Raw genomic sequence first — 23,612 nt, forward strand, 5'->3', positions numbered from 1 at the left:
TGGCAGGGAAGTGATTGAGAAGGTAAAGGTAGTACAGAGCTTCAGATTGGGGAAGAGCACTGTGGTTTCAGAAATGGTAGAGGGTATGTGGAAAAGGAGTTTGCTTTAGATGTGTTGAGAAATACATGCAGAAACACATGGATTTGTACGTGCATTTATGGATCTGGAGAAAGCATATCACGATGGGTTTCACAGAGATGCCTTGTGGAAGCTCTTAAGAATATACAATGCAGGAGAAAGGCTGCCAAAAGCACTTAGGAGCTTTAATCGAGGATGCAAGGCATGTGTATGAATAGAAAAAAAGAGGAGAGTGAATGGTTTCAAATGTAGGTTGGTCTGCAGCAGTGGTTTGTAATGTCACCGTGGTTGTTTAATTTGTTTATGAATGGGTTGGTGAGGATGCTAAACGCAAAAGTCTTGGAGAGAGAACTGAGTATACAGTCTATAGGGGATGAGAAAGCCTGGGAAGTGAGTCAGTAGTTGTTTGCTGATGATACAGCACTGGTGGCAGTCTCAAGAGAAAAACTGCAGAAGTTAATGACAGTTTGAAAGAGTGTGTGAAAGGAAGAAGTTGAGGATAAATGTGAATAAAAGCAAGGTTATTAGGTTTAGCAGGGTTGAAGGATAGGTTAGTTGGTGTATGAGTTTGACTGAGAAAAAATGGAGGAAATGAAGAGTTTTAGATACCTGGGAGTGAACATGGCAGCGAATGGAACACTACAAGTGGAAATGAGTTATAGGATATGTGAGGGGCCAAAGGTTGTGGAAGCACTGAATAATGTGTGGAAATAGAGATAATCATCAGGATGGGCAAAAATGGGTATGTATAAGGTAAAATAGTCCCAACAATATCATATGGATGTGAAGCATGGGCTACAGGTAAGGCTGTATGGAGGAGAGTGGATTTGTTGGAAATGATATGTTTGAAGACAACATGTGGTGAGAGGTGGTTAAAGTAATAAAAGGGTTAGAGAGAAGTGTGGTAATAAAAAAAGTGTAGTTGACCAATCTGATGAGGATGTGCTGAAATGGTTTGGACATATGGAGAGAATGAGTGAGGAAAGACTGACAAAGAGGATATATACTGTCAGAAATGGAGGGAACAAGGAGAATGGGGAGATGCTTCCTCACCAGCTTAGACGATTCGGAAGATTTCTGATTTTGTTTCTAATATCAGAGAGGCTCTCTTCCATTTAACTGCTGGTTCTGGGGTAGAAGATGTTGCTGGATGTATGGATGCCATACTAACAAACATAAAAATGCAGCCGGGGCAGGAAAAACACATTAGCAGGTAACAGCAAATCACACAAGAAGCACATATCCAAAGACAAGGTGGCAACTACAAGACTGTCCCACATGGGGCACTCTACCTGTTAACCCTCAATGAAGTTTTGGCATACTTTCTACTGCACACACCCATATAGCAGCAAATTTTGCCTTCATAAAAAGAGGGACTGGAAAAAGTAGGTTCCTTGCATAAAAGTGAAAACACATGTAATGATCTCACATAAAGCAAGGACTATGCTCAAAAATGTTGAAAACATAAGTCTAAACACCTTGAGTGGGGTGTTAGAATTGATAAGTATATCAAAAGAAAATGTATAGCTTGTTAATGATTTATTCTTTCCATAATCACAATGAAACTCAATGAGAAATTTCTTTTAAAGCTTACCTTTCCTCTTGAGTTGCATGGCAGTATCTGCTCCTATGAGCAACAACCCGATGCAAAAGTCCAAACTGGGAAAATTTCTCCTCCAATTCCTTCTGCAAGTTTGGAAAAAATAAGCAATAATATGAATGTATTTATCAAATAAGTTACTGCTAACAGAATGGCCAATGTAGAATCCTTACTACCATTAAGGAAACTGCAGATCTGTGCAAACTCATCCTTTTTTTTTTTACATAAATGATTAGCTTATCTTACTCATATGTTTACCTCTGATCCTTCTTTACAAATCCACTTCTTTTGTACATCAATGATACCTAAGTATTCTAATCTTATCATAACATACATTTGTTGATGAGGAAGGAGTTACACATTTTACATACCCTTGTAACTGTATTATACCCTGTAATCTCCATAAGTTTTCAATATCTGTGGTATTTATGTTTTAGAAGCATACTCTAATGGGTTACACTTCATTTCCTTCAAATCCTCACCACACTTGCTAGCTCTCAGTCTTCCTTACACTATTTTTCAAATATTTTTTTTTTCTTTTTTTTTTTTGCCACTGTCTCCCGCGTTAGCGAGGTAGCGCAAGGAAACAGACGAAAGAAATGGCCCAAACCACCCCCATACACATGTATATACATACGTCCACACACGCAAATATACATACCTACACAGCTTTCCATGGTTTACCCCAGATGCTTCACATGCCCTGATTCAATCCACTGACAGCACATCAACCCCGGTATACCACATCGATCCAATTCACTCTATTCCTTGCCCTCCTTTCACCCTCCTGCATGTTCAGGCCCCAATCACACAAAATCTTTTTCACTCCATCTTTCCACCTCCAATTTGGTCTCCCACTTCTCCTCGTTCCCTCCACCTCCGACACATATATCCTCTTGGTCAATCTTTCCTCACTCATTCTCTCCATGTGCCCAAACCATTTCAAAACACCCTCTTCTGCTCTCTCAACCATGCTCTTTTTATTTCCACACATCTCTCTTACCCTTACGTTACTTACTCGATCAAACCACCTCACACCACACATTGTCCTCAAACATCTCATTTCCAGCACATCCATCCTCCTGCGCACAACTCTATCCATAGCCCACGCCTCGCAACCATACAACATTGTTGGAACCACTATTCCTTCAAACATACCCATTTTTGCTTTCCGAGATAATGTTCTCGACTTCCACACATTCTTCAAGGCTCCCAGGATTTTTGCACCCTCCCCCACCCTATGATCCACTTCCGCTTCCGGATCCACTCCCAGATATCTAAAACACTTTACTTCCTCCAGTTTTTCTCCATTCAAACTTACCTCCCAATTGACTTGACCCTCAACCCTACTGTACCTAATAACCTTGCTCTTATTCACATTTACTCTTAACTTTCTTCTTTCACACACTTTACCAAACTCAGTCACCAGCTTCTGCAGTTTCTTACATGAATCAGCCACCAGCGCTGTATCATCAGCGAACAACAACTGACTCACTTCCCAAGCTCTCTCATCCTCAACAGACTTCATACTTGCCCCTCTTTCCAAAACTCTTGCATTCACCTCCCTAACAACCCCATCCATAAACAAATTAAACAACCATGGAGACATCACACACCCCTGCCGCAAACCTACATTCACTGAGAACCAATCACTTTCCTCTCTTCCTACACGTACACATGCCTTACATCCTCGATAAAAACTTTTCACTGCTTCTAACAACTTGCCTCCCACACCATATATTCTTAATACCTTCCACAGAGCATCTCTATCAACTCTATCATATGCCTTCTCCAGATCCATAAATGCTACATACAAATCCATTTGCTTTTCTAAGTATTTCTCACATACATTCTTCAAAGCAAACACCTGATCCACACATCCTCTACCACTTCTGAAACCACACTGCTCTTCCCCAATCTGATGCTCTGTACATGCCTTCACCCTCTCAATCAATACCCTCCCATATAATTTACCAGGAATACTCAACAAACTTATACCTCTGTAATTTGAGCACTCACTCTTATCCCCTTTGCCTTTGTACAATGGCACTATGCACGCATTCCGTCAATCCTCAGGCACCTCACCATGAGTCATACATACATTAACTAACCTTACCAACCAGTCAATAATACAGTCACCCCCTTTTTTAATAAATTCCACTGCAATACCATCCAAACCTGCTGCCTTGCCAGCTTTCATCTTCCGCAAAGCTTTTACTACCTCTTCTCTGTTTACCAAATCATTTTCCCTAACCCTCTCACTTTGCACACCACCTCGACCAAAACACCCTATATCTGCCACTCTATCATCAAACACATTCAACAAACCCTTCAAAATACTCACTCCATCTCCTTCTCACATCACCACTAATTGTTATCACCTCCCTATTTGCGCCCTTCACTGAAGTTCCCATTTGCTCCCTTGTCTTACGCACTTTATTTACCTCCTTCCAGAACATCTTTTTATTCTCCCTAAAATTTAATGATACTCTCTCACCCCAACTCTCATTTGCCCTCTTTTTCACCTCTTGCACCTTTCTCTTGACCTCCTGTCTCTTTCTTTTATACATCTCCCACTCAATTGCATTTTTTCCCTGCAAAAATCGTCCAAATGCCTCTCTCTTCTCTTTCACTAATAATCTTACTTCTTCATCCCACCACTCACTACCCTTTCTAATCAACCCACCTCCCACTCTTCTCATGCCACAAGCATCTTTTGCGCAATCCATCACTGATTCCCTAAATACATCCCATTCCTCCCCCACTCCCCTTACTTCCATTGTTCTCACCTTTTTCCATTCTGTACTCAGTCTCTCCTGGTACTTCCTCACACAAGTCTCCTTCCCAAGCTCACTTACTCTCACCACCCTCTTCACCGCAACATTCACTCTTCTTTTCTGAAAACCCATACAAATCTTCACCTTAGCCTCCACAAGATAATGATCAGCATCCCTCCAGCTGCACCTCTCAGCACATTAACATCAAAAAGTCTCTCTTTCGCGTGCCTGTCAATTAACACGTAATCCAATAACGCTCTCTGGCCATCTCTCCTACTTACATATGTATACTTGTGTATATCTCGCTTTTTAAACCAGGTATTCCCAATCACCAGTCCTTTTTCAGCACATAAATCTACAAGCTCTTCACCATTTCCATTTACAACACTGAACACCCCATGTATACCAATTATTCCCTCAACTGCCACATTACTCACCTTTGCATTCAAATCACCCATCACTATAACCCGGTCTCGTGCATCAAAACCACTAACACACTCATTCAGCTGCTCCCAAAACACTTGCCTCTCATGATCTTTCTTCTCATGCCCAGGTGCATATGCACCAATAATCACTCATCTCTCTCCATCAACTTTCAGTTTTACCCATATTAATCGAGAATTTACTTTCTTACATTCTATCACATACTCCCACAACTCCTGTTTCAGGAGTACTGCTACTCCTTCCCTTGCTCTTGTCCTCTCACTAACCCCTGACTTTACTCCCAAGACATTCCCAAACCACTCTTCCCCTTTACCCTTGAGCTTCGTTTCACTCAGAGCCAAAACATCCAGGTTCCTTTCCTCAAACATACTACCTATCTCTCCTTTTTTCGCATCTTGGTTACATCCACACACATTTAGACACCCCTCTGAGCCTTCGAGGAGGATGAGCACTCCCCGCGTGACTCCTTCTTCTCTTTCCCATTTTAGAAAGTTAAAAAATACAAGGAGGGGAGGATTTCTGGCCCCCCGCTCCCGTCCCCTCTAGTCGCCTTCTACGACACGCGAGGAATGCGTGGGAAGTATTCTTTCACCCCTATCCCCAGGGATAATATATATATATATACATATATATATACATACACATACACATGCACATATACACACACACACACATATACATATATATACATATGAAAAATGTAAGAAATAATTCAGAAAACTGAAACTTCTAGCTTGAAATGAAATGAGAAAATGAATGTCACATAATGGTTCAACCTCTGGCTATGGAAAAGGGAAATGTATAATTTATTTACACAAACGTCAATAGTAGTTCTCATCAATTTAACCACTGTATCAATAAGCTTCAATGTCTAAGCTACATTTTTTCCAATTTCACTATTTTCTTGTCAAAGCACCATGTATGAAACTATCACTCCAGTAACACAACTATAAACATTTACTTCCCCTTTAAAAAAGTTCTGGGGAAGTCTGTCTCGATACACTGTGGGACACTCTACCACCTGGCGAGGTTTGTGTTGCAATGGTTCTTGATTCACAAGTGTAGTAGCATCACTGGTGGGCGGAAGAACATTCTTGTAACCACAGCAAGGATCACAAATATACCCACATAAAACCTATCCACTTTAACATCTATACATACCATTCAAAACAAAATTACTGAATCCTTGTAACCTCTCGAACATCTTTAAATACAACCATACATCGCACTCAGAGTCACTTTCTCAAATCACAGCCATCTTCCTTTAATGTGTATTTTTTTAATCATTGTTTCATTACTCCTAATTTCTTATCCAAGGCCATACATCTATCTACAACAGTATCTTTAACTTTATTCTCATTTACATGGGATGAATTAAATACATCCACTCAGATCACTCATGTAGTTTCTTAATCTATGAGCTAAAGTGAGAAAAGGCATACATTGAAGAAGACATGTTTCTTACTTTATTGTCAAATTTCTTAAACCTTATAATCTTTAATACATTCACTATTTTATGTATCTTGTTCCATTCATCCAATACTCCAGTACTATGCAACTAGTTCCGTATGTAAATGTTGATAAGCCTCTCTCACTTTGCATGAAATCCCAACTCAAACACCCTCCATCAGCCACCCTATCATCTAACACATTCAAAAGTCCTTTAACTCATGCCATCTCCTCCTCACTTCATCATCATCTGTTACCACTTCCCCTTTTGCCCCCTTCACCAATGTTCCTATTTGTTCTCTTTGTTCTTCACACATTATTAACCTCCTTCTAAAACATCCTCTTACTCTCCCTAAAGTTTACTGATTCTTGCTCACCTCAACTCTCATTTACCTTCTTTTTCAACCTCTGCATCTTCCTCTTAACCTGCCACTTTTTCTTGCACATCCCCTAATCATTTGCATTCCTTTTCTGTGAGTACTACCCAAACATCTTTCTTTTCTCTTTCACTAGCAACTTTATACTTCATCTCACCACCTACTACCCTTCCAATCTTTTTAACACCTATATGGTTGTACTATATACCATTACTTCTGCAAGATATAAAGGAAATCTAACCTCTAAGTGTTCCTGACAGCTATTCCATTTTATCCATGGTAAGTAAACCTGATGACCTTCATCCTGGGGAGCTTCAAAAGGAATCATTTCTATATCCTGAAAATAAGCTTTGTTTACAATATACAGGAAAGAATGAGCTTATCCAAAGTGCAGTTGGAGAATACATATTTTCAATTGATGTTTATATCCAAGAACAATCTCTTTATATAAAGCAGTTTTGTTCATTCTTAAATACTACTGAAACAAGTTTTTCTCATCCTTGTGGTTTACATAAATGTGACCATAGTGTTCTGAATTAAGCTGTGTAAATGTGTTCTAGAATTCTTAAAAGTGGAGGTTCAGCTATGTTAAAGGTAATTTGTAATATCCCTGCTGGCTATGCAATGGTCTTGCACTCACCAAACACTCTCCAAAATGACAGAGTTCCCTTACTTCCCCATATCACCTTTTATTGGAGCTTTTAAAAGTATGCAGTCAGTGCTGAAAACCCCAGTCCAATTTTCAATTGGATGAAATTAGACATGAAATTTTTTCAATTAAATATATACAGCAGCACATCATTGCTGACATAACTTGAAACTGGTGAGACGGTTGGTAAATGGGGAGTGCCAGGAGTAAATGAGAATGAGTTACCTTATAGATTTCTGAGCCAAGAAGGGTTTATTCCTTGCAAACACCTTTTTATCAGCATATGATGATTCTCAAGTATACATGGATAAGAAATGATGAAAGAACAAAAGGGTTTGACTGAGTATGTGGCAGTGGATGAAAGGCTTAGAAAGACTGAGCTGGAGGCAAGAGTTGTGAGAGGATTCTTTGGATACTCTGACCATTTTGCAGTTCATCTGTGATGAGGATCAGGGAGAAGTGGAGTTGTAATGTAAGGAAGAATGAAGGGGTAAAAGTGCTGGCAAGCAAGACGAGTCAGAAAGAATGCAAAGAGGAGTATAAGAGAAAGTTGAAAAAATGAAGGGATGCATTCATAAGTGAACATGTTTAACATGTTTAGAGAAAGACTGTAAAAGGTTGTAGAATCAGAAGTTGGATACAAGGTTGTGATATAAAAAGAATGAAAAGGAAAATGAATAGTGGGTGGATTAGATTAGAAATGTATTTATTTTCTTTATTTATTTTGCTTCGTCGCTGTCTCCCTCATTAGCGAGGTAGCGCAAGGAAACAGACGAAAGAATGGCCCAACCCACCCACATATATATGTATATACATACACGTCCACACACGCAAATGTAGTGGGAGAAAAAATGCTTGAGATAGATTGTCGTCTGAAAGGAATGTACCACTGGAAGTTCAGCAAAGTGGAATGTGTAAGCAGAATATTAATAGAGGAAAGCAAGAAAGAATAGATGAAGAGCATGTAAGAAAGTTGAGTGAAAAGTTTTGGGAAAATAAGAAATCATACTGGAAGGAGGTGAAAAGAGGTGGTGTATTAGTGGATATATCAATGTGAAAAGTAAGTAAGGGAGGCTACTGAATCAAAGGGAGAAAGTGAAAGGATCATGGAAAGAGTATTTTGAAAAACTGATAAATATAGGACAAGGTGAGATAGCAGTTATTATATGTAAGGGTATTGAGGATGGAGGGAAAAGGAAAAAAATTAAGGGGCTTATAGCAAGAAGTTAAGAAATGCAATGATGAGGTTGAAGGTAGGAATGGCAACTGGAGTGGATGGGATTACGGCTGAAATGTTGAAGTATGGAAGAGAAATTGTGATAGAATGGATGCATTTAATTTGTAATCCAGCATGAAAACAGGAGATTATGTGAAAGATAGTGTTCCTTTCTCCAAAGGAAAAGGTATTAAGGATGTATGCAGCAGTTATAGGGGAATACTTCAGTTAAGTATATCATGAAGTGTGTGCAAGAGCATTGATTGATTGAGAGATTTAAATGACTGAATGCAGAATAAGTGAAGAGCATTTCTTTTAAGGAAAGGTAAGGGATGTGTGGATCATATTTCTATGGTGAAAATGACTGTTGAAGAGTACCTAGCAAAGATAAGAAGCCATATGAGGGTTTTATGGATCTGGACAAAGCATATGATAGAGTGGAAGGCTTTATGGGATGTGTTATTGATATAAGGAGTAGGGGGACTATTATCAGTGTGAAAGCCTCTTTATAAAGTAGCAAATGTGTGTAAGAGTGGATGGAGAGTTGAGCAAAAGTTTCCGTATGCATGTGGTTGAGGCAAGGCTGTGAAATGCCATCATGACTTTTTAACCACTAAATGGATAGAGTGACTAAAGAGAGATGAAAGCAAAACTAGGGAAAGAGGGTGTAAGGATGGAGTATGGTGATAAGGTATGGTAGTTAGTAACAAGCCTGTTTATGGTGATACTGTGTTGTTTGCTAAGAGTGGAGATGCAGATGGTAAAGAGAAGGATAAATAGACTTTCTGTCTTACTTTCCTATCAGAAACATAATGAAGTATAACCCATTTTGTTAGCCTCTCAATTAGTAATTAATACTATGCTTTTCATATAATGGAAATGTAGTCAACATCTTTCTTTAACATGTAGATGATAATTACACATGAGAAAGAACTACTGTTCATCTACATTTCATGAATGTGTACAACATAATCATGGACATCAAATTCACATAGTTTATAGACCTATTCAGTAAAGTTTCTGAATCAACATTAAGTAAGGACCTTGTTAAATTATAATGAAAGTAAAATAAACACATCCTATCTTAGGGTGAAAGCCAAAGGATTACACCTAAAGTATTCACAATATCTAAAAAAATTAATCTATTAGGCTATAACCTGAAAGTATGTAGCTATTGATCTCAACAGGGATTAAGCAAAGTGGGTAGTTTCTATAGGATTTAGTAAAAAAAGAAAGTCGAATTTCTAAAATAAAATCAATCCTATCATTCTATGATTTAATGAAAAGCACAATAGGAGACCATAAAATTTCTAAAACAATACTGAAATTAAGTTAAACACATTGACCATAGAGAGAGTTAAGTGTTAAGTGAAGTTTATGTAGGTTCAGGTGACTCCTACTCCCTTTTTGTTTTATAATACTTAACCTCACGTTTTCCCCAACAATCAAAGGCCAATCCATTTATTTCACATCATTCTAAGATAGGAAGAAAAGACTTGACGATGCAGTGCTTTTTCCAACAATATTCCTTCTAATTCGATGCCCTGCCCATTTTGCATGAACTCAAAATTGCTACTCTTAAAATCCCACACTTAAATCAACAGTTAATACAATGGTACAATTTCCATCAAATTATCATCTAAAACACGTGCGTCAGTGAACTGAGGTATTACCGAAAGCTAAAGATTATCAATGCAGCTCCCCAAAGAAAAGGCAGTTCTACCCTGAATGAAATACATTATGTAATGAATTATTCCTATGAATAAGTAAACCATAAGAAGCAAAATATAAGGAAACTCAGAACCAAGTTCATAATGAAGAGGCTACATTCGTGTGAGAATGTAACAATTTGCACGAGATTTTGTAACAATATCTAAAAGATTATATCTACTGTCTCAATCAATATTGTTAAGAGTATAGAAATGCAAGCCAAATCAAAACTACCGAAGTCAGAAAAAATCACCATTTCGATAACAAAAAATCAAGAGGGAATTAATAAAGTGAGCTGCGCCTCCTCCTATTTCTGGATTATTTTGAAATTGACAAGAAACGCTAGCGACCATACCCAGCGACCAACTTTGCATCATCCATACTTACAGCGACCAAAAGTACAAACATTCCTTGAAGGCATTTCTCGAGATTCAAAAATGAAAACTTATGTATATTCTATTATTTCATATGTGTAGGATACTTCCCACATGAGTAAGGAAGTGTCAGGAAGTAACTTACCATTAGAGGAAAAAATCTTTTGTTCCTATTTTGGAAAAGTAAAACAGGAGGGAAGGATTTCGAGATACCATTCACCTTATCTTCCCTCTTTTTCAACCTCTGCTCCTTCTTCTTGACTTCTTGCTGCTTTCCCTTATGCATCCCTCAATCATTTGCTCTCTCTCTCTCTCTCTCTCTCTCTCTCTCTCTCTCTCTCTCTCTCTCTCTCTCTGTAACTATCGCCCAAACGTCTCTATTTTCCCGTTAATTGGTAAATTTACTTCATCTCACCACTCACTACCCTTTCTAATCTACCAAACTCCTACATGCATATCTCGCACATGACAGTAATGCCTCCCTAAATACCTCCAAATCCTCACCCACTCCCCTCTCTTCATTAATCTTACCTTTTATCATTCTACACTTAATCTCCCATGGTGTTTCTTGACATAAGTCTCTTTTCCAAGTTCACCACTCTTCTCGCCCATATTCCGAAAACCCTTGCCTCCAGAATATAGTGATCAGTCATCCCAAGAGATGCCCCCTCGACACATGTACATCCAAGACTCTTTTTACACGCCAATAAGTTACAATATAATCCAATAATGCCCGCTGACCATCTTACCTACTTAAATACGTATACCTGTGAATGTCTCTTGTTAATCCAGGTATTCCCAATCACAGTCCCTTTTCAGCACACTGTTCCATAAGCACTTCACCATTTCCATCCATAATATTGAATACCCCAAGCATTTACAGTTATACACACAACTGCCATATTACTCACCTTCGCGTTCAAACCACCCAACCCTAATACCCGTTCTGTTGCATTAAGACTGCTGACACACTCAGCTGCTACCAAAATACTTGACTCATGATCTTCCTTCTTATGGCCAGGTGCATAAGCACTGATAATCAACTATCTCTTGCCACCCACTTTCTTATTTATCCACACCAGTCAAGAATTCACTTTACACTCTTCCACACCCACAATTTCTGTTTCAAAAATAGTGCTTAGCTCTTTTCTTCTCACCAACCCCTGACTTTACTAATAACATATTTCGAAACACACACACACACACACACACACACACATATATATATATATATATATATATATATATATATATATATATATATATATATATATATATATATATATATATATATGCCTCGGTGCAGTGAGAGCATGTGGACCCCTCTATAACATGTTCCATTTCGCTGCCTGACGTTATAGAAAACCCTGACTTCCCAACAAGTTATTCTTTTATTATGTTATACTGTAATGTCCTTCTAATTATGGCACCCTTACATTCCTTAACTATTAGAATAAATTACAATGGGCCAGTATATGCTACCTCATCGCACATCATCTGTACGCTCTTATATTGATATAAAATGATACTTCGAAATAAACCATGAACAGTAAACCAAGCAATATTACATAATCCCTCCACACAGGTGTCTTCAACCTTAGAATCATTCAATGAAAGTTACTTGATTAACAAGATATATGGTAGTACTGATATCTGGTATATCATTCGTAGATGGTCATACTCATCAGCGAAACCAGATGACATTCAAGTCGAACGAAAAGCACATACCATATGCAATCTCAAAGTTGCGTGTTAAGGATGAATCAGTTCATCTTCCAGATTAAAATGTAGACAGTCGCTATCTCAAATGTTCCCTGTCTGTGGTCAGAATCATAATGAATTTTTGTTTGGTTCGCTTTTGTTTTCATTACCTCAAAGAAATATAATCAAAAGATCGTGGATATGCTGATTATACATACACCATCAGTTAGAACTGAATGCAAAATTTTTCAAATTATTAGAAGGATGTTTGCAATATATCATTCCTAAGGTATATAAAATTCAGTTAGAAAGTAAGTACAACAGAGATTAAATAATTTACTTTGATATACCATAATAGTTTTACAATATTTTTCAAAAAAACGTTAATGTATATATATGTATATATATATATATTCATAATTTAAGACTATGGGAGAGTTTTGTATAAATCAAGATTTCTTTCGAAATGGCTTTCAAATTAATCATTCATACTATTCAAAGGGTTAGACTTCAAACACAACGAACTTATCCATTATCAGAAATTTTCTTACAGATGAGACATTCTTTTTATGGATGTCCTGCAATTTAATTTGAATTATGCAATTCAGGCATGTGCAACATATTTCTGCTATCTACACAACAGACTACATGACTGGATAGTTACTGCAAAATCTGTCGTCTGCTTGAGTTATAGGCTTATTTCGAGAATTTCTTTGCAGATTTTTCTACTACGTTTTACGTATTGTAATCACACTGACTTCAAAAAGTGTATGCATTGTTCTTCTATTTCGAGACAGTACATCATAACAGTACCAAAAATGTTTGTGAGGGTTTGCTCCCAGATATGTAGCCATCGTACCAGTGTGACGAAGGTCAGTTGTAAGTTGTCAGGGGTACAAGCAGGACGTACCCTTAGGTCTGCCTTAGTAATCACTCGTACAACAGCATCCCTCGCGAACATGACTTCTCCAAGGAGAGTTTGTATCCTAGGTTCAGGAAACTGGTAAGTTGTCTAAGAATATCTTCAGTGTTTACTGCATTGCTAACTGCATTGTGTTAGTAGAAGTACCAGCCATCTAGAATGGGCAAATACTTAGATCAAGGGGAGATACCCGTGCCATCACGGCTGGAAATGAGTCCTCTAATGTAAGAACTGCAAGTCGTGTAAGCATTTGCCTTTATGATGGTAGCACAGTGGCAAGTATTAGGTTGAGCTTGTATAAGAGAACTGACGAATTTTGTATGTACTTATCGTCAACTTGAATTGGTTCACAGGGGCAAGATCCAAACCAAACAGCAAAAACTAACTTCCCATGTCAGTATATATATACATTTTTAGTTGTGCAGTTTCACTGCTTTGTTTACTTACGTCCAATTGTCCAATCAGAGCCGATAAATCTGAGTCTTGCGGATTGTTGTTTTTATGAAAATTGTAGGTTGAAAGAATCTTGAGGGATTGGCAGTTGCCCTTGATGTTAAGTACTAAATAACTGATAGTGACGGTGACCCTTTACATGGAGTATTCTCACTGAATGGCAACCAGCGTAATCTTCCGTGGAGTGTACCAGCTAACTGACAACCTTAGCAATCCTTTGTGTCGAGTGATAACTATATTGATTCTTTTTAATGGGTAGTCAATTTGACTGGTGGCTATGGTGAAGTTTGAACTGTTTGACAACCAGTGTCATGTTTTGCATTGGGTAACTCAACTGACTGACAAACGACCTGTAGTGATCTTTAGTTTGTACGTTTGTTGTTTTGAGTGAGTCAGCTGACAAGTACAGTTGTTCTTGATATGGAGTGTTTTAGCCGACAATCAATTTGATCCTTGATGTGAAGTGCTTCAGCTGACTGACATTATTGATCCTTGGAGTGTGTTGCCTGACAAATCACCTTAGTGATTTTTGGTGTAACAATTATGATATGAAGTGTACTAACTAGGTAGTCATAATGATCGTTAATAGGAAGTGTGTTGCTGGTATACAACCAGTGATCTTTGGTATAGAGACTTACAACTTCAGTGATTCTTTTGAGTAAAATGCACCGTCTAACTAACAGCTAAAGTAGTTTTTGGTGCTAAATGTACCAGCTGATTGACAGCCTGTGATACTCTGAGCGAACCAGCTGAATAATATCTCCAGTGATGCAAATAGGGATTGGATTGACAGAAAAAAGTGGTCTTGGGATTTAAGTGTATTCGGAAAGCAGTCCCTGATCCTGATATCTTCAGTAAAATGTTATGCCAACAAACGTATCTGCGATCAACTCGCAACTCGCTTGCAAATATTTACATATGATTCCATCAAAAGATAATCACGTGATCTACTATTTTATGCTGGTTACCACTTTTTGTTGGATGCAGGGTTTTTCTTTAACTAATTACAGCAAATGACCCTCGTCTCTGTCACTGTCAGAGGTGCGATCCACTGTCTTGATCATCATTCGATACTAGATCCACCGATCTGTTTGGGAGTGTCCATGCCGCACCAATGTCAACATTAAGTTGAAATCAATAATTCTGCTGTAAATTGAATGAGACTGGTGTATGGTATTGAATAAACAATTTTAGTGTTGTTTTGCAAATGGTAGGAAGGGATGCCGTGTTAAAAAAAAAAAAATGGTCATATCAATACACTGTATACCTGTGGTAGAAAATCCTTCCTTTCGGATTTTCAAATTTGGATGCGTTTTGTGTGGCTCCCACGCGAAACACCATTATATTCAGTTGTTTAGCCTGTTGTCTCGAGCAAGATGGCACGACCCTGGTGCACGATGATACGACCCTTAGGTATGATGGTCGGGCTTTTAACATGATCCTTATGAGTCAGGTCAGAGGTTATATACTACTTTTAGATATGATAGCCAGGCCTTTGACGTGATCCGTAAGTCAGGTCTAAAGTTAATGCTTGGGTTGTAGCGTTGTGATCAAAGGATTGGTCTGTTAAAGGCGGTGTGTCAGAGGTCGGACCTCAGGAAGGCTGCACAGCAATGTTTTTGATAACATATGTTCTTGTATAATTGTTCGTACAGTTTAAGTACTTGTCGTAACGTTTCAGAGCTGATCAAAAACCTGTAAGGAGCCCTTTGAATGTCATGTAAAGCCTGTGAGACGTTTCTACACGAGGACTTGAAAAGGCCTTATATGTTACGTACGAACAGTCATTAATCAGGTATAAACTCTACATGCTTTTTCCTTTTGTTTAAGGTATGACCCCAATATATACCTTAGAAAACTCCCAGACCTTGTTAAAGTCTACGTATTAGGGACTTGACAGATCATCACTCACGTATAATACCTGTAAACCTCCAGACATAGATGCGTGTTAATACTCGTGTATTCAATTATATACGCACAAAATGTGACACTAAAACATACTGGCCTTATCACAAGGGTCCGCATAGGTTGGAATCCTTGGTGTAGTAGTCTGCCTCCGTGTGTACGTATATACACTTGGAGTAAAGATACGCTACATACAAAACAAGGTTGAGACGAAACACCCGAGTGTAACACTATCCCTGTTAACACACAAATGGTAATCAGACACACACACTACTTATCAGCAACTATCATAACTGATACGTATGTTAGATTCCCACTTATGTCTTGGAAGGTATTGGGTCCGCTGTTGTAACACAATAAGAAGGGTATTTTGAAATCAAGTGTGTGTACACAATGTGTGTTATAGAAGAATGTCTTCTGCATGAAGTGCGTGTTTCGGTCCATGTTTTTTGCATGATTGTGGTGAACTGAATGTTCTAGTCTCTCTCTCTCTCTCTCTCTCTCTCTCTCTCTCTCTCTCTCTCTCTCTCTCTCTCTCTCTCTCTCTCTCTCTCATGTACTTAATTAATAAGACCACGTGAATGTAAATGTATTTTTGGGAAGAATTTCGATTAGTGTTAAACATGATAATCCTAAACGGAAGTAAGGAATCAGGTCTTGATCGCAGCGTAGAAAACAGATTGTTCTCTTATTGCATAGCTAGTTTTGCAGATTTTCGTTGAACCACTTTAATTTGTATCTTGTATTTGTGTTTTGGTTTGGAGAACTTAGCATCCGATATTTTGCAATGCAACTGCTTTCAACATAACGTGGTTTTATCCGGTTGTCAGGGGATCAGCCATCGCCAAGATTGTAGGGAGCAACGTGACCAAATTTGATGAGTTCGAGAACGAGGTTCGGATGTACGTGTACGAGGAGATGGTGGAGGGCAGGAAGCTGACCGAGATCATCAACACCAACCACGAGAACGTCAAGTACCTGCCAGGAAAGAAGTTACCGGAGAACGTGGTGAGTGTTTCCTACTGGGTTGATCAGCTGTTGGCGAGGGTCTGGTATGTGGTGAGATCTGGGACAGATGCTAAGGGGCTGAGAGTGGCATTATGAGACAGGCCAAGGAATAGTGTCTTTGGGAGATTAGGTTAAAGTAGTGTTCTCCCTGGTTATCAGCACTCGTCTTCATGTTCGCACTGATTGTATATTAATTATAAGTATAAATGTGTGGCCCCCATCTGTGACCAGCCTAGCGGTTTAGCCTTTATCTCGTCTTGAAAGATAGGCTTATGATATATGTAGTCAAGAAAAGCATATCGAACCCTTACTGTCTGATTAAAGTATTTTCCCCGAGTGGAGAATTACAGCTATAAGTGGGCTGTGGAGGATATTATATGGTAATGATAGGTGAGTACGGCTTGCCACCCAGCCTGAATATTACCACTACAATCACACCAGCCTGACGCCGCTCACGTCTATGATGGCCAGAGCAGCACTCCGCCCACACACTATCATTGTCTTTTAGTGACAGTAATTTTGATATTGTGTTGGTTGCTGTCTGTAAAGTTAATGAAACAATTTAATAATAGCAACTGCAGGTGTGAGCGGCTCCCAGAGTCATGCACAAATTTGATGTATTTAATGTTAGGTACTCAGTATTTCGTTAAAAAGTATGGGATAAAGAATGTAAGTTCCTAGTTTTGTTTAGGGAGGGAGGCCGCGTCCCAGCCAGGCACCATAAATATGCGAATATTTTTTCTTATCCTTTGTCGCTGTCTCCCGCGTTAGCGAGATATCGCACGGAAACAGGACGAAAGAATCACCCAACCCACCCACATACACATCTATATACATGTCCACACACGCACATATACATACCTATACATTCATCGTATTCATATATATATACATACAGACATATACATATATACACATGTACATAATTCATACGTGCTGCCTTTATTCATTTCCCTCGCCACCCCTCCACACAAAATAACCCCCTTCCCCCGCATGCGCGTGAGCAGCGCTAGAAGACAACAAAGGCCACATTCGTTCACACTCAGTCTCTAGCTGTAATGTATAATGCACCGAAACCACAGCTCCCTTTCCACATCCAGGCCCCACAGAAGTTTCCATGGTTTACCCCGAACGCTTCACATGCCCTAGTTCAATCCATTTACAACTCGTCGACCCCGGTATACCACATCGCTCCAATTCACTCTATTCCTTGCCCGCCTTTCACCCTCTTGCATGTTGAGGCCCCTAATCGCTCAAAATCTTTTTCACTCCATTCTTCCACCTCCAATTTGGTCTCCCACTTCTCCTTGTTCCCTCCACCTCTAACACATATACCCTCTTTGTCAATCTTTCCTCACTCACTCTCTCCATGTGACCAAACAGTTTCAAAACTCTCTTCTGCTCTCTCAACCACACACTTTGTATATATATATATATATATATATATATATATATATATATATATATATATATATATATATATATATATATATATCATACTATTCGCCATTTCCCGCATTAGCGAGGTAGCGTTAAGAACAGAGGACTGGGCCTTAGAGGGAATATCCTCACCTGGCCCCCTTCTCTGTTCCTTCTTTTGGAAAATTAAATATATATATATATATATATATATATATATATATATATATATATATATATATATATATATATATATATTTGTTTTTTTTCCAAACTATTCGCCATTTCTCGCGTTAGCAAGGTAGCGTTAAGAACAGAGGACTGGGCCTCTGAGGGAATATCCTCACCTGGCCCCCTTCTCTGTTCCTTCTTTTGGAAAATAAAAAAAAACAAGAGGGGAGGATTTCCAGCCCCCCGCCCCCTCACCTTTTAGTCGCCTTCTACGACAAGCAGGGAATACGTGGGAAGTATTCTTTCTCCCCTATCCCTAGGGATGGTATATATATATATATATATATATATATATATATATATATATACCTGGAAGAGAGGAAAGTGATTGGTTCTCAGTGAATGTAGGTTTGCGGCAGGGGTGTGTGATGTCTCCATGGTTGTTTAATTTGTTTATGGATGGGGTTGTTAGGGAGGTAAATGCAAGAGTTTTGGAAAGAGGGGCGAGTATGAAGTCTGTTGGGGATGAGAGAGCTTGGGAAGTGAGTCAGTTGTTGTTCGCTGATGATACAGCGCTGGTGGCTGATTCATGTGAGAAACTGCAGAAGCTGGTGACTGAGTTTGGTAAAGTGTGTGGAAGAAGAAGTTAAGAGTGAATGTGAATAAGAGCAAGGTTATTAGGTACAGTAGGGTTGAGGGTCAAGTAAATTGGGAGGTGAGTTTGAATGGAGAAAAACTGGAGGAAGTGAAGTGTTTTAGATATCTGGGAGTGGATCTGGCAGCGGATGGAACCATGGAAGCGGAAGTGGATCATAGGGTGGGGGAGGGGGCGAAAATTCTGGGGGCCTTGAAGAATGTGTGGAAGTCGAGAACATTATCTCGGAAAGCAAAAATGGGTATGTTTGAAGGAATAGTGGTTCCAACAATGTTGTATGGTTGCGAGGCGTGGGCTATGGATAGAGTTGTGCGCAGGAGGATGGATGTGCTGGAAATGAGATGTTTGAGGACAATATGTGGTGTGAGGTGGTTTGATCGAGTGAGTAACGTAAGGGTAAGAGAGATGTGTGGAAATAAAAAGAGTGTGGTTGAGAGAGCAGAAGAGGGTGTTTTGAAGTGGTTTGGGCACATGGAGAGGATGAGTGAGGAAAGATTGACCAAGAGGATATATGTGTCGGAGGTGGAGGGAGCAAGGAGAAGAGGGAGACCAAATTGGAGGTGGAAAGATGGAGTGAAAAAGATTTTGTGTGGTCGGGGCCTGAACATGCAGGAGGGTGAAAGGAGGGCAAGGAATAGAGTGAATTGGAGCGATGTGGTATACCGGGGTTGACGTGCTGTCAGTGGATTGAATCAAGACATGTGAAGCGTCTGGGGTAAACCATGGAAAGCTGTGTAGGTATGTATATTTGCGTGTGTGGACGTATGTATATACATGTGTATGGGGGGGGGTTGGGCCATTTCTTTCGTCTGTTTCCTTGCGCTACCTCGCAAACGCGGGAGACAGTATAGAAAAAAAAAATATATATATATATATATTTGTATATATATATATAAATATATATATATATATATATTTTTTTTTTTTTTTTTTTTTTTTTTTTTTTTCCGCTGTCTCCCGAGTTTGCGAGGTAGCGCAAGGAAACAGACGAAAGAAATGGCCCAACCCACCCCCATACACATGTATATACATACGTCCACACAAGCAAATATACATACCTACACAGCTTTCCATGGTTTACCCCAGACGCTTCACATGCCTTGATTCAATCCACTGACAGCACGTCAACCCCGGTATACCACATCGCTCCAATTCACTCTATTCCTTGCCCTCCTTTCACCCTCCTGCATGTTCAGGCCCCGATCACACAAAATCTTTTTCACTCCATCTTTCCACCTCCAATTTGGTCTCCCTCTTCTCCTCGTTCCCTCCACCTCCGACACATATATCCTCTTGGTCAATCTTTCCTCACTCATTCTCTCCATATGACCAAACCATTTCAAAACACCCTCTTCTGCTCTCTCAACCACGCTCTTTTTATTTCCACACATCTCTCTTACCCTTACGTTACTTACTCGATCAAACCACCTCACACCACACATTGTCCTCAAACATCTCATTTCCAGCACATCCATCCTCCTGCGCACAACTCTATCCATAGCCCACACCTCGCAACCATACAACATTGTTGGAACCACTATTCCTTCAAACATACCCATTTTTGCTTTCCGAGATAATGTTCTCGACTTCCACACATTCTTCAAGGCTCTCAGAATTTTCGCCCCCTCCCCCACCCTATGATCCACTTCCGCTTCCATGGTTCCATCCGTTGCCAGATCCACTCCCAGATATCTAAAACACTTCACTTCCTCCAGTTTTTCTCCATTCAAACTCACCTCCCAATTGACTTGACCCTCAACCCTACTGTACCTAATAACCTTGCTCTTATTCACATTTACTCTTAACTTTCTTCTTTCACACACTTTACCAAACTCAGTCACCAGCTTCTGCAGTTTCTCACATGAATCAGCCACCAGCGCTGTATCATCAGCGAACAACAACTGACTCACTTCCCAAGCTCTCTCATCCCCAACAGACTTCATACTTGCCCCACTTTCCAAAACTCTTGCATTCACCTCCCTAACAACCCCATCCATTAACAAATTAAACAACCATGGAGACATCACACACCCCTGCCGCAAACCTACATTCACTGAGAACCAATCACTTTCCTCTCTTCCTACACGTACACATGCCTTACATCCTCGATAAAAACTTTTCACTGCTTCTAACAGCTTTCCTCCCACACCATATATTCTTAATACCTTCCACAGAGCATCTCTATCAACTCTATTATATGCCTTCTCCAGATCCATAAATGCTACATACAAATCCATTTGCTTTTCTAAGTATTTCTCACATACATTCTTCAAAGCAAACACCTGATCCACACATCCTCTACCACTTCTGAAACCACACTGCTCTTCCCCAATCTGATGCTCTGTACATGCCTTCACCCTCTCAATCAATACCCTCCCATATAATTTACCAGGAATACTCAACAAACTTATACCTCTGTAATTTGAGCACTCACTCTTATCCCCTTTGCCTTTGTACAATGGCACTATGCACTATGATTATTGGTGCATATGCACCTGGGCATGAGAAGAAAGATCATGAGAGGCAAGTGTTTTGGGAGCAGCTGAATGAGTGTGTTAGTGGTTTTGATGCACGAGACTGGGTTATAATGATGGGTAATTTGAATGCAAAGGTGAGTAATGTGGCAGTTGAGGGAATAATTGGTATACATGGGGTGTTCAGTGTTGTAAATGGAAATGGTGAAGAGCTTGTAGATTTATGTGCTGAAAAAGGACTGATGATTGGGAATACCTGGTTTAAAAAGCGAGATATACATAAGTATACTTATGTAAGTAGGAGAGATGGCCAGAGAGCGTTATTGGATTACGTGTTGATTGACAGGCGCGCGAAAGAGAGACTTTTGGATGTTAATGTGCTGAGAGGTGCAACTGGAGGGATGTCTGATCATTATCTTGTGGAGGCTAAGGTGAAGATTTGTATGGGTTTTCAGAAAAGAAGAGTGAATGTTGGGGTGAAGAGGGTGGTGAGAGTAAGTGAGCTTGGGAAGGAGACTTGTGTGAGGAAGTACCAGGAGAGACTGAGTACAGAATGGAAAAAGGTGAGAACAATGGAATATATATATATATATATATATATATATATATATATATATATATATATATATATATATATATATATATAATATCTTTTTCTTTTCTTTCAAACTATTCGCCATTTCCTGCGTTAGCGAGGTAGCGTTAAGAACAGAGGACTGGGCCTTTGAGGGAATATCCTCACCTGGCCCCCTTCTCTGTTCCTTCTTTTGGGGAAAAAAAAAATCCTCACCTGGCCTCCTTCTCTGTTCCTTCTTTTGGAAAATTAAAAATATATATATATCTTTAAGAACAGAGGACTGAGCCTTAGACGGAATATCCTTACTTGGCCCTCTTCTCTGTTCCTTCTTTTGTAAAATTTAGAATGGAAGGGGAGGATTTCCAGCCTCCCGCTCCCTGCGTGTCGTAGAAGGCGACTGAAAAGGGAGTGAGGGGGGGGGGGGTGGAAATCTTCCCCTCTCGTTTTTAGTTTTCCAAAAGAAGGAACAAAGAAGGGGGCCAAGTGAGGATATTCCCTCAAAGGCTCAGTCCTCTGTTCTAAACTCTGTCTCGGTAACGCGAAAAATGGCGATTAGTATGAAAAAAGAAAAAGGAAGAGAGAGAGAGAGAGAGAGAGAGAGAGAGAGACCAGTCGTCGCTTGCATTTCAAGAGAAACCTTTACAATGCATGAATGGTTTGGAAGGATAGAAAAGTAGTCATAGCAACTCATATATTTTTTCAACACAATTCCTCTTGGTTTACTGTTTGTAGCATTGAGTTATGTATCAGTCAAACATGCATTAGTACATTGTGTAGAGCAAAAGCTAATCATTGAGTTTCCGTCAAGCTTGGTCTTGTCTGATTTTTTTAAATTGATTTTTTCTGCCTAAGTTTGGCACACGGCGTGAGATGGGCGTACAGGAACGACGGTGTTGGGTGCAAGTGTTGGTGAGTCAGGCAGTGTGGTTGCACCTCCCGGCCCTTCCCCGGCCGCTCAATACAGCCAGCGGGCCAGGACAGCTTCACTCACGCCATCCATACCTGCCCACACCACCACCAGCCATCCTTATACAGCCAGGCCAAAACGAAGGTTTAGGATTGCCTGGAGTAATCATGTTTCCCCTCAGCTGGTCCACCGTATCGTTAGCCAGATGATAACTGCAGATCACATTATCTAATGTTGTTGAGGTATGAAGATAATCTAGAGAAGAACCAATAATGCTGTTGATGTTGAGGTCAGAAGGTCAAGGTGGTGACCGTTGTAGTTTTGAATTTTGGAGATTTTCCATTTCATTTCCTGACATTAGACTAACGGGATTTATGCTATCAGTATTTCCCTAGAGCAAGATAGGTTTTTGTTGATAGGTCAAAGGTCATGGTCAGTGCGACACTCATTTCAAGGTGCAGGTCACTGACAAATTTCTTGAAACAGTAGTATGTTTGTGATGAATAGCACGAAATCATTACCAACCACCACATCTGCCACCAGTGCCTAGTCACCCCTTATCCAAGCATCTCTGCCACCCTGATTTGCACCATTCCTTCCCCCTACCACAGCCACCCGTTGTAACACCACTTGTGCCACCGTGAACCCTGGCTGGCTGGCTGGCTGCCTTCACCATCGGTGACAGTTCAGCTGTCAGGAAGACCGGTACACAAATGATCATTAATTCCCGCTCCGTCGACGAACAT

General features: G+C 39.8%; 2 protein-coding genes across 6 annotated transcripts in view; one reads left to right on the forward strand and one right to left on the reverse strand.

The window, feature by feature from the left end:
* Nucleotides 1-16,448, reverse strand: part of LOC139765069 (RAD52 motif-containing protein 1-like) — a 42,141-nt gene extending 25,693 nt beyond the window's left edge. For 2 of the 5 annotated variants that reach the window (XM_071692191.1, XM_071692186.1), the window contains exons 1-3: nucleotides 10,554-10,651; nucleotides 6,967-7,062; nucleotides 1,673-1,764 (exon numbers count right to left, since the gene is read on the reverse strand). In XM_071692191.1, coding sequence (XP_071548292.1) covers nucleotides 1,673-1,764; nucleotides 6,967-7,062; nucleotides 10,554-10,556 — 191 coding nt within the window. In that variant the 5' untranslated portion in view covers nucleotides 10,557-10,651. Of the gene's footprint in view, nucleotides 1-1,672; nucleotides 1,765-6,966; nucleotides 7,063-10,534; nucleotides 10,658-15,751 lie in introns of those variants that run through there. The other 3 variants (XM_071692187.1, XM_071692189.1, XM_071692190.1) reach the window with 3 other exon arrangements.
* Gpdh1 (Glycerol-3-phosphate dehydrogenase 1) overlaps nucleotides 13,220-23,612 on the forward strand; it is a 74,135-nt gene continuing 63,742 nt past the window's right edge. The window contains exons 1-2 of the mRNA XM_071692196.1: nucleotides 13,220-13,378; nucleotides 16,486-16,663. Of these exons, the coding sequence (XP_071548297.1) occupies nucleotides 13,335-13,378; nucleotides 16,486-16,663 (222 nt within the window). The 5' untranslated portion in view covers nucleotides 13,220-13,334. The remainder of the gene's footprint in view (nucleotides 13,379-16,485; nucleotides 16,664-23,612) is intronic.

Source organism: Panulirus ornatus, chromosome 52 (genome assembly GCF_036320965.1).
Source record: "Panulirus ornatus isolate Po-2019 chromosome 52, ASM3632096v1, whole genome shotgun sequence".
NCBI classification, from domain to species: Eukaryota; Metazoa; Arthropoda; class Malacostraca; order Decapoda; family Palinuridae; genus Panulirus; species Panulirus ornatus.